The 17,046-nt window shown below is 41.4% G+C and overlaps 1 protein-coding gene and 1 long non-coding RNA gene across 2 annotated transcripts in view; one reads left to right on the forward strand and one right to left on the reverse strand.

Moving 5' to 3' along the window:
• The window catches only part of WNT3 (Wnt family member 3), a 43,387-nt gene extending 36,898 nt beyond the window's left edge, over positions 1-6,489 (reverse strand). The window contains exon 1 of the mRNA XM_020797965.3: positions 6,304-6,489. Coding sequence (XP_020653624.1) covers positions 6,304-6,383 — 80 coding nt within the window. The 5' untranslated portion in view covers positions 6,384-6,489. The remainder of the gene's footprint in view (positions 1-6,303) is intronic.
• An 801-nt stretch (positions 6,490-7,290) lies between these two features.
• On the forward strand, positions 7,291-15,837 carry LOC140708072 (uncharacterized). The gene is made up of 2 exons (XR_012088208.2): positions 7,291-7,511; positions 8,574-15,837. It is a non-coding gene; the product is annotated as an uncharacterized LOC140708072 (long non-coding RNA).
• The last annotated feature ends 1,209 nt before the right edge of the window (positions 15,838-17,046 follow it).

Here is a 17,046-nt window from a genome sequence, read left to right on the forward strand (position 1 = left end):
TAAATGGTGCCACAAAACTTCCACAGTCTTGTTTGAGTTTATCGATATAAGGATGGTTCCTTGGGAACATTAACTTTTGGGATCTAATACTAGGTAGGGGGTTGTAATCCAAAATGAAAATTGTCCAGTTCTGAATGGAAGACACTCAATAGGTTCAGATTGGCGGCATGGGAAGAAACTGGCTGAAATCCTATCGCGTTATTACACAAAAGGAGTAATGTGTAGAGGAATATTGTCTCAAGTTAAGAAATCTCTATAGACATTTTTTGTAACATGCCAAATTGTGTGACTCAGTGTGCAACAGACTGTGTCTGCAGATATTTTTTTTAACTTGAGGGAATTTACTTCCAAAAGTTATGCTTTTTGTGTAGCAGCATGACAGGATTTCAGCTATTGTCTATTATTCCCCCTCATTCTACCTTAAATTAATTACTAGTTGTCAGTACACAGAAGATCACAAAATAGAAATACTGTAGCAGCAAAATGAAATTTGCCTTGGTTGTATATATAACACTGTACTGCAGCCAAGCATTAGACTTCCAGGCATATGTTAATTGTATGATTAATGGATTTTCATATGTTGCCTCTACATTTCTCTTTACATTATTAATCTACACATTAATCATCATCATCATGTGCCGCCAAGTCAGTTTCGACTTATGCCAAGCCTTTTCAGAGTTTTCCAGATAGAGAATACTCAGAAGAGGTTTACCACTCCCTTCTTCCAGGGGTGCCCTAGGACTGGACAGCTTGCCCAAGCCCACACAGGCTAGCTCTGTTCACAGGAGGCACAGTGGAGAATCAAACTTCCAGCCTCTGGCTCTGCTGCCAGATACCTAAGCCGCTGAGCTACCCACCCAGCTCTACATAGAGCATCCAAGCATTTAGCTAAACACTCAGTGAGGAACAGAACAAGCCAAGATACATCTTGGTCATTGTGCACATCTGTTATTGAGCATATGCAACCTGGGAAGCTGCAGCCAAATGCAGCTTTTCGGAATGTATACAATCCAATAAAATGCATCATACTGTATACTCTTGCAGACTTTAAAAAATGAGAAGGCAGAGCTTCACATTTATATCAGCCATCCCACTTATAGCAGCTTCAAGACCACATCACTGTTACTCCTCAAACCTTCATCAACAGATCACAACATAATCATTCCCGGAGATTCAAGTGTTTCCCCAGATGTTATGAAATCTCCTTTCCATTGCTGTAATACACTTGAAGTGTTTTCATTTGCATTTAATCCAAACAACATGTTGGTAAAAATAATCTACAAACAAGCAGGTTACCAAAAATGCTTTGCAAGACAGATGGATTTTCCTGCATAACAAATCAATGTAAGCTTGCAGAACCCGAGAAGCTAGCTTTAACATTCTGTTTCCTTGAGTATTATGGGCCAAGCAAGGCAGCACATCAGGGCAGGTTCTTGAAAATTAGGAGGACCCAACTACATCCTTTAGTTTCCCCACAAATGTAGCACTACTATGCGGCTGGCTGAAGGCCCTGCTATTAAGCTGTTTGTATGCAAGACTGTCTGTCACTAATGTTATGTAGACCAGTGGCCCCCAACCTTGGACCTCCAGATGTTCTTGGACTTCAACTCCCAGAAATCCTGGCCAGCAGAGGTGGTGGTGAGGGCTTCTGGGAGTTGTAGTCCATGAACATCTGGAGGCCCAAGGTTGAGGACCACTGATGTAGACCATAAAAAGCAAGGTTACCTTCCAGCCATGAGTAGCTTTCCATTTGTTCACTGGTTTAACTTGAGTCTTGTGTATCTGTAGCTTACAGTTTATCTCAGTGGAGTTCTAGCATCGGCTTTACTTCCTGAACCTGAAGTTAACAAACTGCAGTCTTCTCCCACCCTCAGGAAAAGACTTTGACCTCAAACCCTTGTTTGACCTAGACATGAGCTAGGCTAGCTTGGAACAGCCTTGGTATATCCTCTAGTTTGGAGGCAAAATATCAACATTTGCAAATGAGTTGACATTTTATTTTTTTCAGTGGGAAGAATCTGAAAGAGTTATGGCATGAACAGAACAGTGCTCCAAGCACACTGCTTCCTAGTGCTTTGCTCCATAGCAGTTGCATAAATATAAATGTACTATAAAGAAGCCTGCAAACCGTTTGATGAATGCAGCTTAAGTAGATGCATGCCTTTCTGACCTGTTTGATCTAGGGGAGGCTAGAAAAATTTAAGAGCCTTCATACAAAATGACAGTAGCATCATATATACTGTATTCTAGAAATTGCAACCAGGACTATTCCAGATCCACCAGCTTGGCTTCTACAAAACTGTTTTTGTTACTATGACAACTCCCCCCCAAGTCTAAAACCCTAGTTAATCTAATTGGAAACATGACTGCATAGTTCTTGCAACACCTCTGTTGCAATAAATTACTCTTATTTTCCATTTGTACAGATTAGCAACTTCTGATGAAACTAAAGTTCTTGTTGTCGTTCTTATGTGCCAAGTCACCTCCAGCTTATGAGGACCCTATCAATGAGCGATCTCCAAAATGCCCTGTCCTCAACAAATGGTCCTTGATAACACAAAATTATTGATGTCAGATGAGGGATGTAGAGAATTGATGTATCCTCAGTCAGGTATGGGGAACCTCCAAGTCACAAACTGATGTGGCCTGGGGGAGATGTCTTTATCTACGGTATCTCATGGCGGTTGATTCCCAACTTAGTTCCTTTTTCTGCAATGCCCTTTTCTCTCCCTTGTCTCTCTCCCTCTAGCACTGCTACAAAAATGCTACCTCAACCACTATGAGAGGAAAGCCCACTCTTACCAATGTTATCTCCATTGCTGGAGGAGGAATCCCTGCCCAGTGACGATGAGAGATAACAGCGTGGAGTTTCGCTCAGAGCACTACGGAAAGGCAGCAACTAGTCCAGTGTAATCATTCTGTAACACCAAGAGAGGAACCGTAGAATTTCCACTCCCAAAAGAGACTGTCTCAGAAAGCAATATGGCACCCAGGTCTGCAACGCATCCAAGATTCAAACCCAGTTCATTCTGAACTAGGTAACACTTGAAGAATAGTGCGGTGATTGTTCATTACATTGCTTAACAATAATGACATGAAAAGATGGAATAAACACTAGTTGACTGATGTTTCAACTGAAACAAATCAGGATAAAAGATTAAATAGCAGTAAATTAAATGATTCTAGGAATATGTAAGGCAGGGAGAGCAAAACAGAGGGTAAAGCTAAAGCTATTCTGTCTTTCTTGTAGGTTCCTTACCATGCAATTTTTGGTACATTGATACCTGTATATCCCACCCATCCTTCCCTTACCCTCAAATTCCAGGCGAAGTAGCAACTGTGCAAACATTTCAGTTCTTTCACATTTCTCCACACAATCTCCTTGATTCTCAATATCACACCTCTAAATATGTTGTAGCTGGGATGAGTTGGATACATCAACAAGCCAAAATGCAGCCTGATATCTATATGTTTGTTTTTAATAAAAACTATGTTAGATGTTTTTATTATGGTGATAAGGAAGTATAGTTGTCCACATTTTAAACTGAAAAATAGTGATTCTAACTCTCTCTCCCTCCCTCTCTCTCCATCTACAAGTCCATAGCAGCTGTGGCCACCCCCCCCACACACACACACCACATATTTTCTGGCCTGTAACTACTATACATGCACTACATGCTGGAATAAATGTGGTAACTCTTAGAAATATATTGAAAAGCTTGCATGCATTTGCATTTAATTGAAATAGAAGTGTACAATTTTTGTTAAACAACCAACGGTGAAGATGTTTAAAGAGGTTAGTTAAGTGTTAACTTTCAAGCTAACGAAACTATCTAGTGGGCAGAATGATGGACTAAGAGACCTGGGTTCGAATCCCATTCAGACATGAAAATTCACTCAGGTGTAGTACGGGTAAAACCACTCCTTAAATATCTCACATACCTTGAAAACCTACTAGGTTCACCATAACTCAGATACAACTTGACAGCACACAAAAACAACAACAAAAACAACTTAATTTTCCTATAGTTCATCCTCTCTAAATTGTATTAGATTTATCCTGCAGGGGGAGTTGAGCATTTGCAAAGGGGGCTTGGTCTAGACATTCAGCTCTTTGGAGTGAATGCCCCAGTGAAGGAACAGCTCCTTCATATAAATGGAAAATAATAAGCTGAAATAAATGACCAAGAAGTGTGAAACACATAGCAAGCAGAATAAGGTAAGAAGATGGATCTGAAGCATACACATAGTCTCCAGCTCAGGATGCATTATGCTTTGTTTCAATAACCTATTAATGCACTTACTTTTAAATTAATTACCACTAGAACAGATGCTTCAGTGTCAATATGCAAGGTAATTATTATGGAATTTGTCTCCATCTTTAACGAGAATAATTCTATAAAAAGAGAACTTAACTCAGATGGCCACATATATCTTTTCCTTTCCCATTACAAGTAGATGCAGATCCCTACTTTCCATCTTCTTATAAATTATATGTGTCAGATTTTGTAGAGTGTTGGAGCCAAGGAAGTAATATTTTGTTTTCTGAGAGGTCACTCAAGATGTGCATGAGTGTTTCTTTGGTTGGATTTTGCAGAAGAGCAGTTTGGGAGCAGATTAAGTAGAAAGAGAAGAACGAACCTTTTATTCCTCCATTCATCAAGCAGATATGGATCTTGCTATTAAAGTACAGTATCATCAAACTACCTCATTATGTCTCAAAATTGCTTTATTTCAATCAAAGTTTAAAGGCCTGTGTTGATTTGCAACACCAACTGTCCCCAACCAGAGCTGCATTTTGGCAAGCAAGCCCAGTTCTTGGGATCAGCTCTCACTGACAATTCCTCCACTTTTAACAAAGCTTTTAACTCAGATGATGAGAGGCGCCCTCTTTGCAACCTTTCCCAATAAATATTGCAGGAAGTTTTTTTTAAATTAAACCTAGGGCTAAAAGTGATCTGATTAATCCTAAATGGATTTTGAATTGGGGGGGAAATATCCTGTCTGTGCTCTGAATGTATGACTAGTGTTCATTTGGCAAAGGAAAATAAACTCTTTGTGATTTAAGTCTCTCTACCATTTCCACACATTGAACAAAACATACTTAAAATATTACCAGATGTGCCAAATGCTTCATTTAATGAATTTAGTATGGCACTCTAAAGTAGTTTTACAATAAATGTCATTTTTCAAAATACCGTCGCTTTCTAGCCTCCCTCCATATTCCAGTTTAGCTCATTTCTTTGTTGTGTCAGCTTAGAAAGGACCTTAAAATGAATAATATAGACAGGAATTCTAGAAGGTGGAAGAGATGAATATCTATGTGCTATTGAAGCTTACATTATATCCAATTTCAATAGGTTTAGGAATTTCTAACATGTATTTAATAGAAACATCTTAACTTATCAAAGAAGAAATTGTCAGAGACAGAGAATTATTAATTACTTGTGTCTTTAACTTAACCTTAGATATAGCTTTGCTGTAAATGTCTTATCCTGGTCCCCAACCTGACAACGACAAAGGAATTTGGGGGGAATATGTCTTTATCCTTTTTTGTTTGTTTGTTTGCTTGCATGGTGACCAAGAACAAGCTTCCACTGGATGCAAAAAATTCTCTGTTACTCTTGGTTGCAAGCAGAAATCCAAGTGATACAAACAAATATCATAAAATTAGATCTTTAGCTAGCTCATGTTTATTAACACCAAATATTTAAAAACAATAATGTAGCACCACATGAAATATAATTCTTTTACATTTAAAATAAATGCACACATTCCCATCCAGCTCAAGTACTTGAATAGAATGAAGAGTGCCCATGTTATATAAAAACTGAAAAAGCATCTTTGACCATCGTCTCTCTACACAGCTTTGTCAGTGTGCCACCATGCTCTGCAGCCACATACTTCATAGAAATGAATCAGAATTATACCTTTCCCATTCAAAACTTCTGAGCTGTTATCCTTTCATTCAGCTGACTTTCACACTGTTAATGTCACTGTTTGAAAATTATATTCTGCGATGCTGTTTTGAAACTACAAATGGCTGCAGCTAGAAAACGGTCTCCCTCAACCGAACCGGGGGGGGGGGAGAAATTTGTGAAGGATCACCCTTCTGAAATCAAAATGCAATGCCATCACCTTAAAGCTTTGCACGAATTCTGAAAAAAGGGGTAAGACTGAACGTAGGATTCAAAGCACAGCATTGGGAACACAGTTAGAACATATGAACATACAGGCATATCATGCAAAAGGATAAATAGGTTGCCAAAAGTTTGAGACGAGGGGGGAAAAAAAGTCTCTTACCACCAAATGGGGTAACCCGCTAAGACCTTTGCATCACCAAAGAGAAAAGATAAAATTAATCCAAGCAGGTGGTAATCCATTAGTCCAGGCGTGGTGTTGCGGAGAAGACCACTCTCCACGAAGTTTGCAGAAAAACATTTAAGGACACAATAAATAAATAAATAAAAAGTCAGGCCCTTTCTACCCACCCCCCACCCACCCTCCCCTTATGTATGTACACACCCCCTATAATAGCCCAAGAAAACTCTCTCCTGGAGTGGAAGATGACTTTCTGCCTTGTCAGAAAGGCACCTCACTGAACCTTTTTCCCCACCCACCCCAAGACGGATCTACCCAAAGCTGATGTTAAAAGTGTCTATGCTTTGGGGATGTCAGGGGACAGCCAATCGGATCGCATGGCCTAAGGTAAGGGATGAGCCTATGGTTCGGAGCTGTCAATCATCCTCCCCCCCCACACCCCCCGCCTTTCTGCTTCTGCAACTTTATTCCTAGTGCTTGTTAGGAAAGGGGAAGAGACAAACCTTGAAAGCGTCTCTTCTTCAAGCTAACATCATTTCTTCTTTTTAAAAAAATAACACACGGAGGAGAAGACTAAAAAGAAAACTCCAAGAGGTGTACAACGCATGACCCCGTCTGGCATGACACGATAAGGCAAGCCTCTTGGAAGGTAAAGCACCCAGGTGAGGGAGCAGTTTCGGGGGGGGGAAGTATCTTCTGTCAGCTGAATAGCAGGAACAGAACATAAAATCAGTGCAGTTTGGAATGGGTGCTTCTATGTCAAGGTACAAACACCTCTCTATTCAGGGTGTGTTTTCTCCCCTTCATTAAGTGCTCATGTCAGGTTAAAATCTAACCTTCCTTCACAACTCTTTGAATCATAGGGGGGTGCATTAATTAGGCAACAGGGGTTCTCCACTCCCAGATCTGGGGGTGAGGTCCCACCTCACATCCTGGTCCACAAGTGCTTTTACATTGGGAGGAACAGACAGTTCAGAAGTGCTTCTTTTTTTTCCTCCCCTTTCTAGGACCTTGAGGGCTTATGCACACCTTCTACAGAGGACTGGGGTCTGCCACCTCTGAGGAAAAGTTATTGAGCGCCTTGGCATTTTTGTCTATAGCGACTGATTTAGAAAACGGGAGCCTTTTTCCACCAGTGACGTAAAAAAGTCTCTTTGGGCTCCTTATTGCCGTTTGCCAACATGTCAGAGGTGAGGCAGTGTGACAACTATGTTTAAATAGATGCATATTCTGCCTCATCAGGAGAAAACTGATGCTCAAATTTTGTAAACAAGGCACAACAGGATGAACAAGAGCTACACGTGAATGCAAAGACTCTGCACACTCAATTTCCACTTGCAGTATAAATTCACTGGGAGCTGTTCTTTACACCTACATCCTACAGAGTAGTAGAATAAGGAGGAATATTCAATATGGTGTAAAGGATAGAGTGATGGATTAGGACTCAGGAGACCTGAGTTCGAACTGTTGCTTAAATATGGAAACTTACTGGTGGAGCAGTAGCACTGGCAAACTATAGATTATAGCACATAACACCCATAAACTAAAGCCATTTCAGATAAGTTGGGGAAGATGGATCTTTTTTTTAAAACTTTATTTATATCCCGCCTATCTAGTCGATATTGTGAGGGAGCATTCAAAAATACAACCCCCACCCTCATTCAGAAGGTGTACAGTATAAATTTGACACACAATCCTTCACTCGGCAAGTTACTTCTACATCTGAGGTGGGACGTTTCTGGCCTGCCAGATGTTTTAAATGGCAACTCCAGCCAATCCTTTACCATTGGCCATGCCGGGCAGGGCTGTCAGGAGCGGCAGGCTGAACATCTGAAGGATAGGTTATCTCCAGCCCTGTTCTACATAAAATGCAATATAGCTCTCTGAATATAATGTCTATCATGTGAATCAAAATTTCTCCATCTCAAGGCCATGACAAAAATGAATATCAGAAAGGTAAGGAGAGACCTTAGACGAGGGTTTGGGTTTTTTTTTTTTTTTTTGGCTTAACTACCATAACCTCTGCATTTCTTCCACAAGCACCTTTCTATTGTATGGCTGTTGCTCTCTTTGTGTGGCATGACCTGGATGCTGTAGCATTTCTAGTAGATCATGATAATAATGTATGAGAGAAAGGTGTGCTAATAGATTGTCCGAGTGGTTGGGGTTCATGGATGAACAGTGTTAGCTCATGGGATTGTGGATATATGCCATTTGGGGAGTCTCTTTAAACTTGTTTGTAATTCTCTTAGGTTATATGTCTGCTCACCCAGGACCAAGTGAGCTTCATGACGGAGTGGTAATTTCTAATCTGGAGTCCCACATGCAATGACTTATCCACCTCAAACGGTCCTAGAGGAAATGCACATGCTAAAGCAACTAAAGCAAAAAACTCTATAAAACTGTAATATTACATTTCACAATACCATTTGTTCTAAAGCCTACAGTTCAAATGAAGTCCTTATCTTCAACAAGTGTAGGAAGTCTGAAACATAATGTTATTAGATGTACACATAAAATAGTATTGTATTAATCGCCGCACTTAACAACTCATTTTGACCTAACCACTCAAGTGTATTAAAATATGCGGATATTGAAATATGGTTTCCATTTGCCCACTCTTTTTTAAATAGATAATCAGACATATGCTGAGTCACACCACTGGTCCATCTAGTTCATTATTGCCTACAACAGGGTTCCACAACTTAGCATCCTTCACATGCATGGAACTACAACTCCCATGGATAGCAATGATAGCTATGCTGTGTTCCAGCACCTCACATAGGCACCATGTTGTGTAAGGGAAGGGTTCCATTGGTTAGCAACAGCTCCCCAGAATTTCGGGAGGCAATCTTTTCCAGTCCATCCACAGATGCCAAGAACTGAAGCTTGTGGCCTTCTGCATGCCAAGTAGATGCCCTGACATTGAAACATAACCTTTTGCAGTGCATGCTTAGGAATTCAGAGAAGAATCTAACATATTTTAATGACTCTAATTATGGAATATGGAAGGGGTAAATGTGGCGTAGGAAGTAGAGGGATGGACAAGAACAGGACATTTATTCGGTACATCTGGGTTCGAATCTTTGATTGGCTACAGAAATTCACTAGGAGATGGCACTGGTAAAACCACGCCTTAACTACTTCACACACCTTGAAAACCTTACTAGGGTCACTGTAAGTTGGATGTGGCTTAATGACATGTAACACCTGAATTAATGAACACAGAATTCAAAACCACAGTCTTGGTTACAATGTAGTTTTTATACATGAAGAAACAATGTGTTTATATAGCTATTAATGATGTGATTAAAATGCTTGCATTTGTGATATCTTTATTTTCATCAGCAATCTTTTTGCTTTGAGTGATGAAGACTTCTGTGCAATAGAAAATTTGCTATGGTCACTCATCAGGCATTTGCCCAGAGAAGGCAAATGAACTGAGAGCCAGCAACCTAGCTTTTGAACAAAACCAGACTTGAACATATAAAACAGTAAAAGCACTAGGTTGCTGTCCGCAAGCCTATGGGTGTCCCAGCTATTCTAATTAGTATCAGTAATATAGCCTACTAGTCCTCATTCCCCAGTTAAAATAAACCTTACATACTGCTAACTTCATTTGCACAAACTTTTATTCTATTGTTCTTGCCTCTCCCTTTTCTTGTCTCCTGAACTGTCTACATTTAGATGGTAAATGTCCTACAGGTAGCAATTTGGATTTTGTTTCTTAAAAGGTTTCTGTCCTTATCCTGTAGAGTGCTGTGCTCATTAATAGGACTATCTCCTACCTACCTACCAACCTACCCACCTTGACTTTGGTAAGCCAGCTGTTAAAGTCTGTGACCCTAAACTTACTCTACAAAGATTTTTAGCAGGACAATCTGATTTCAAGAGATATCAATGTGCAGTTAACGATGTCAGCTTATAAAACTGGAAATGCTGAGTGCATGTGAGATTCAAATTCTCCTCATTTCTAGTAGATCATAATAGAATTTGGAATTGTTCCACAACAATGGATGAGAGAAAGAGGTGGCAATATATTGTCTGTAGAAGGCCCATTCAGGGTACACCCCAAAAGTTCCTCACATCGTTGAAACAAAGAAGCAGAAATATCATTATGAGGGGAAGGAATGCCTTGCTTACGTTAATAATAAGGAGAAATGTATTTTTACTTTTGTCCTAATGCTGAAGATGGCAAATATGTGGCCTTTCAGATGGTTATTAGACTATGGTTCCCAGCAGTCCTAGTCAATTAAAAGGGACTCTGGGAATTGCAAACCTACAGTGTAAAGGGGCCAAAGCTTCCGATTCTTGGTGTAGAGCTGGCTTTCTTCCTCAGGATCAAAATGATCTCCATCCACCAAGATGTAATAGACCAGCCACAACATCTGCTTTGGAATGCTGGCTGGGGACAACTGAAGCTGTAGATCCAACATAGTTAAAAAAAACACCAGGATGCGACATTGATCCCGATTCAGAGTAATCCAAAGTAGGAGAGGCAGTGAAATGAAATGCTCAGGTTTAGAGGCAGCAGCATCCCTCCCAACACTGATTGATCCAACAAGTCACAGAGGCAGCACTCTTAGCTTTCACTCTGCTTGTGGCTTCCAGTCAACAGGCTTGCATCTGGCTGCTGAAGAAAACAGAAAGTGGGGTAGATGGTCTGTGGCCTGAACCACTATATTCTCCCCCTAGGAAAGTCTGGGCAAGTGAAGCATTTCTGGAGTTGTGTCCCCCCACCCCCCAAAATCAACTTTCCAAAGCTCTGCATTCAGATCATTTCCTGTCCACTTCATGTATCTACTGGCCCCACACCGTTCACAAGGCCTATCATGGATGGAGCATCTTGGCTTCACAGAGGATCTCAAAAATAAAATATACCCCAGTTTTTGGTAATCCTGTTGTGACATTTCTTCATTTTTCTTCATACTAGAAATGGCTGGGCCTCTTCTGACTTCTGATCTCCTTGAGTCAACTAGTCCCCTGCAGTCACTTGGCTACGGTAGGAGTTTCCATAATGTCAGCTTTATCCCTCAACCCCTAACTACATTTTTCACCCTGTACAAAGCTTTCCTTTCCTCAGACTCTGAAAAAGAGTCGAAGTGGAAATGTCCAATGGATTCCACCTCAGGGCAGATGATGAGTTAAGGTTTTGTCTGCACTTGTCCCACATTCTGCAGTATAATCAGGCGGCTGGCCTTCCAAACATCCCCTAAGCAGCTGTCTTGACTTCCATTACATTTATAAGTATGAGTTGGGGGAGGGGGGCAGGGGAGTTGCTCTAGTTTGGGGAGCCGGTGGAACGATTCACACTCAAAGAAAGGAATGTGTGGTTGTGTCTGGGAGAGTCAGCAGAAACAAATTTCAGGTCCCAACACCAGCCAGAAATGAAGAAACGCCACAGTTGAAAGCAATCTGCCCTTCCAGGAAGCCTGGAAATCCAAACAAAAAAGGCACACATCAAATCTGAGCCTATAACCCAGCCCCTCATGTTTTAGGCCAGAATCCTATCTCCCCTTGTCTTCTGTTTCTGGCAGAGACTAGACAGATGGCTCTGCAAAGTACTGGCATAAAGTCCTAGCAGCAAGTATTCAGAGGTAGACTTCCTCTGTACATGGAGGTTCCAGTTGTCTGTCAGAACAGCTGTTATAAGCTTTGGGAAGATTAAGGGGGGAAAAAACCTCATTCTATCCAAGCTCTACTGCTACTTTCTTGACCTCTGCTTGCAGTTAAGGCTGAAAGAGAAGGTTGCTTTTGAGAGCTGGTGGATTAGCAGAGAACAAAAGTCCCTTTTCTGCGGAAATGAAGGTCATAGCTTTGTGCAGTAATTCACCCCTCTCTATCTACAGCTGATGACTCTGCCTTGTTACCCTCCCTCACTTCGTAGGCTGCTCCCCAACAGGTGCAGTGGACTCTGCTTTACCCATAGTCAGTCCCATACAACCCACAAGGAAGCCACCACCATGAGTCACAGCAATGACTGGAACATTTCCCGTCATCCCTCTGTAGGGTTGCCATGGGTTCTAGACATTCTCCCACACCTTTACAAATCCTGTGACAAATGCATAGCAGGGCAGGTGAAAGCATGCCCAGCTTGTAGGTAGAGCCAGGCAGAATACTCCACCTACCACCTGCCTGGGACTCCACTGCCCAAGAGTGCCTGTCAGAATTGGTAAGGGGAAGCTATGTAATGGTATATTAGCATAATCCACATACACAGGGTGTAACACTTCAGCACAGTGTGTCTGTCTGTGTACATCAAAGTAACAAACAGAGGATCCTACCTGACACCAACGTACCTCTAAAACAGAGATAGGTTTGCAGGCAAAGAAAAACCCATCAACAGTTGGAAAGTTATCTCTTAAAAAGGTATTCCTTGTAAATATTCCTTATCTTCAGAATTATGGTTGCTCCATCATCCAAATATAAGGTGACAAGTTGTGCATTAGTGATGCTGGTACCAAAAGGTGAGAAAACCACAAGGAAATATTCTCTGATTCTCTCTAGTGGGCAATTCTGATATTGGCTCTTGAAAATATTTAATAAAAATGCAAATGCAAAACACTTGTCACTTAGAATTGACAAGAAAATAAAACAAACTTGAAAAATTCTCCTCAAAATACCTTTAAATGACTGAAAGTTACCAGAAAACATTGCTAGTTACACCAATAATAACTTATTACATGTCATGTTACTTTGTAACTACTTATGTTATTTTAAAAATATGACTTAGCTACATGATCTTCACCCAGAACTAATTACAATTAACTATGCTACAACTAGGTACTTTCAATTTCTGAGCATTAATATGTCTTTCTTTCAGAAGCTACCGCACCTCTATTGCTGTTCAATAAACTCTTTCTTCCTGTCGCATGCGTTGTTTCCTTGTTGCTATGGAATGGCCTTAGGAAGCCTCCCTCAGACTCCAGCCACTAAGCCACGAAACTTTGGCTGGGGGTTAGGAATGGCCTTGTTGCTGCCAGTGTCCAGGTCAGTGACCCTGCTACTTTCTAACCACTCTGACTGCACCGAGGGTCAGACCAAAGGACACAACGGGTACATCAATAGAAGCTGAGCTCCCTTCAGAGGTAGAAGATGCCTCTTTATCCTTGCTGAGCTTCTGTTTTGCCATTGTTCACCAGGGGAGTCAAAAATGGGGTTCATTTGCCAACTGGATGGCCCTGAAGGAAATGCCTAGAGGGTAAAAAAAAAAACATGCTATCAGCTTCCCACTGCAAAGCTGCTGTCTGATCTTTAATTGTGAGAGTACAGATGTAGAACTTTCTGAGTATTCCCTTAAGAACAGGTGCTGCTGCCATGGTGTGGATGAGAGAGTTGGTGGTTGTGGGGGATGGATAAGAAGACCCAGTCATCATCAGGCTGGACAGCCAGGGATGGCACCATCCTTGCTCAGGTGTGCCTCTAGCCAGGGAAGGCTGGAAGGAGCCTCACAGCCCTCAGTTTATATTCTGAGGTTAAAATTGGGACTATATAATGCACGGCATGTTTTCACAGTGGATTGGGAAGGAAATAAGGGGAAGGCAATAACAAGGGCAGCAGGGGAGAAAAGGTCATCTCTTTGAAGAAAACAAGAGGTATTTGTTGGGGGCAGATCTATATCAAGATACAAGGGTAAAAGGCTATATCTGAATAATTTATTTCAAATGAATCCAAGGCTTACATCTCAATAACAAATCACCAAACAAAAGCATGGTAATCTGCAAAATGTAAAGAAACCTTATGCTAACATAAAGAGATGCCTTTTATCTTTTATGGGAGTTCTACTTCTAATGATATGCTCCATGTACAGTATCATATAATTTGCTCTAATGAGACAGAGAACATATTTTTAAAGGTTGCATTTTTAAAAACTTGAATTAATTAATTAATTTTTAAAAACTGCTGAAAACACAGAGTTTTAAATAATTTTTTCCCTGAGGTCTGGATACCACAAGTGCCTTGATAAAAATTACTTCTGTGCCCCTATAGCATGTGACTGAGAACTAAATCAATACAAGATGCCAGCTTCACCAACAGAAGACAATAAATCATTTTCTAGAGTAAATTCCAGCAAAGCTGTTGTGCTTGCACAATCAAACATGCAAATGAAGCTTGTCTCATAAGGCAAAAACTAACCAAACTGTAACTTTCAGAGCTGTGGAAATCTAGGATAAAGAAACAACCTTTTTACCTCTTAAGGTAGCTCCATTTCTAATGGCTTGCTAACTGCATCATGCAGTCTGACCCTAAGCTATTGCTACTTTCCCTAGTCTGCGCCCTCCAGATGTTTTCCACCAACTTCCTTGATTTCTCATCCTGGGTCATTTTACTTAAGCCTGGTGGAAGTTGTTGTCCTAAGCATCTGGAGGACGCTAGACTGTGGAAGGCTGAGTTATTAACGCTGATGTGTCACTTTTAGACTTGTATCCCATTTGATAATATATTTTCTTATAAGGAATTACAGACCTGCACCCTCAGCAAGATGATTAAGAAATGAATCCTGAAATGGTATGATTTAATGCCACACTATTTAAGAATGCAGAAAGTAGAAATCATATTTTCAATACTCACCAACAAAGAGGAGAGAAACAAAGAGGAAACTAGTATAACCATTAAAGGGCTAGACAGAATCTTTCTCCTCAATTCTCTAACTGCAGAGTATTTTTGAGGATATGGGGGGGGGGGACCTAGCATTCTGAACAGATAAGACCCAGCTTCCCCTACAGCTTTCTACCATGTTACCCTGTTGTTTATCTGGCCTCCATTGTTCTGATATCTAGTGAATTTCTCCATCTTATAGCTAGGCAAGCCACCTGTCTTATTTCATGTTGTATAGAAACAGTTATGCAGGGGAAAATCTGATGCAGAAAAAGTAGGAAACCATCTACAAAGGATAACCGTTCTTGTTAGTGGATATACAGAAATCACTGCCTTGGGCACCCAGGCAGACTGATGGGCTGTAAACCTCTAACACATAGTATTTTAGAATCATTTTATTAGCATTTATTAGTATTTTCCTCATGTCTGAAGAAGTAGATTTTATCCAATGAAAACTCACTTAAAATGTTAACAGTCTTTAAGGTGCCACAACATTTCTTACTTTTTTATTTTTTATTTTATTTTGGTTTTGGTTTTGCCTGTAATACTTTTTTTAAAAAAATCATAAAAGAACATAAAACCACCTCAGCTTTACACTGAGGAAAATAAGGACACACTTATAACACTCACACCACAATCCTGCTAGCCACTGGTAGACTCGCCTAGAATAAACCCACCGAATCCATGGGATTACTGATGTCAGCACTGGCCCAGCTGTTGTCTAAGGCGATGTGGTTGGTTGTCTCTGGTAAGTAGGGTGCTGGGGACAATGGCAGAGCTGCCATCACAGCAACCATCTTCCTCCTCAAGTTATAATCTTAGACAATAATAGAAGTGCAGAGCTGGAAGGGACCCTATGGATCCTTGAGTCCAGCCTGTGCCAAAGAGGCACAGCAGGAATCCAACTCTCAACCTCTGGCTCTTCAGCCAGAAACCTAAGCCACTGCGCTATCCCATGAGGCAGACTGCTGGGCAGGAAGCAGCCACCCTGTGGAGGCAGATAAGAGAAAGAAGGGGCCACTGTCCCCTCTCAAGTCAGCATCGTTGTCTGAGTACAAGGGTGGCTGTGTGGAAGGGTGGAAACTGGGTGGCAAGAGTGTGTCTTTTCCCGCCTCAGGTGGCAAGAGGGCTTTCACCGGCACCGACTCCCATGTTGAATCACCACGCAGTGAAGGATTCGATGGATCTCTCCTCACTGTAACTAGCGGTTGAATTGGGGCCAGTATTTCACTCGAGTTCTTGAGAAAGGGATTCCAGAAGATGAGAGAATGTGTGCATAGGAAGCATGGACGGGAAGGAGAGATTGCCCTACATTCTCCCACCCCCCACCCCCACCCCACACCTTTTGCCACAGACAGAATTGGTAAGAGAGGAAAATGAATCAAGGCCTACTAACTAGAGAGGCTGGCCCTTGTGACCAAAAGCGCGCACGTCGCCTTTTATCAGCGACCATAATGCCCTCCATGACTCAAAGGCGGCTGTGAAAAGCACAGGGGCTGGTTCAAACTTCCTTGGGGTCTCCATGGGAACCAGCCCGGCAGGGGCCTTTTCTTACTTTCCTCTTTTTCCTCTTTTGTCAGTGGTGGTTGTTGTTGTTTGTGTCATTAAAACTTCCTTTCTCAAGCACTCGGAGTGAACCTCTACTTGGCCTCTGTTACAGACTCTCCTCCCTCCCCTCTCCAACCCGCTGCTGCCACAGTCCCTGATCATCATCTGGTCTTTTTCCTTTACTGCAACCTCCGTTGGGCAATCACATGAATTGTATGGTTTCCTGTTTGTTTTGCTTTTTAAATATTTCAAGTGCTGTCGTATTTAGAACTCCATCTGCACATTGGTTTAAAAAACAACAACAACCCTTCTCTGCCACAGATGCACAATGGTTGCAGATTGGCAAGCTGATGTGTGACCTCACATCAACTTCTGAGTAGGCTGCCAGTGTTTTGTTTCCGGTAAGATTCCAGCTGTACAACAGGTAGGCATTTGGCAAATAAAACTCTCCCTACACCCCTGTGGGAAATTGCATCATATTGATCTTTGCAGCTGGTTCAGTTATTTGGCTGTAAACACCCCTGGTTGAGGACCGAGAAACAGCTGGTGCTCCCGTTTCAGAGATGGACCGTTCTTCTT

Source organism: Pogona vitticeps, chromosome 6, assembly GCF_051106095.1.
Source record: "Pogona vitticeps strain Pit_001003342236 chromosome 6, PviZW2.1, whole genome shotgun sequence".
NCBI lineage: Eukaryota > Metazoa > Chordata > Lepidosauria > Squamata > Agamidae > Pogona > Pogona vitticeps.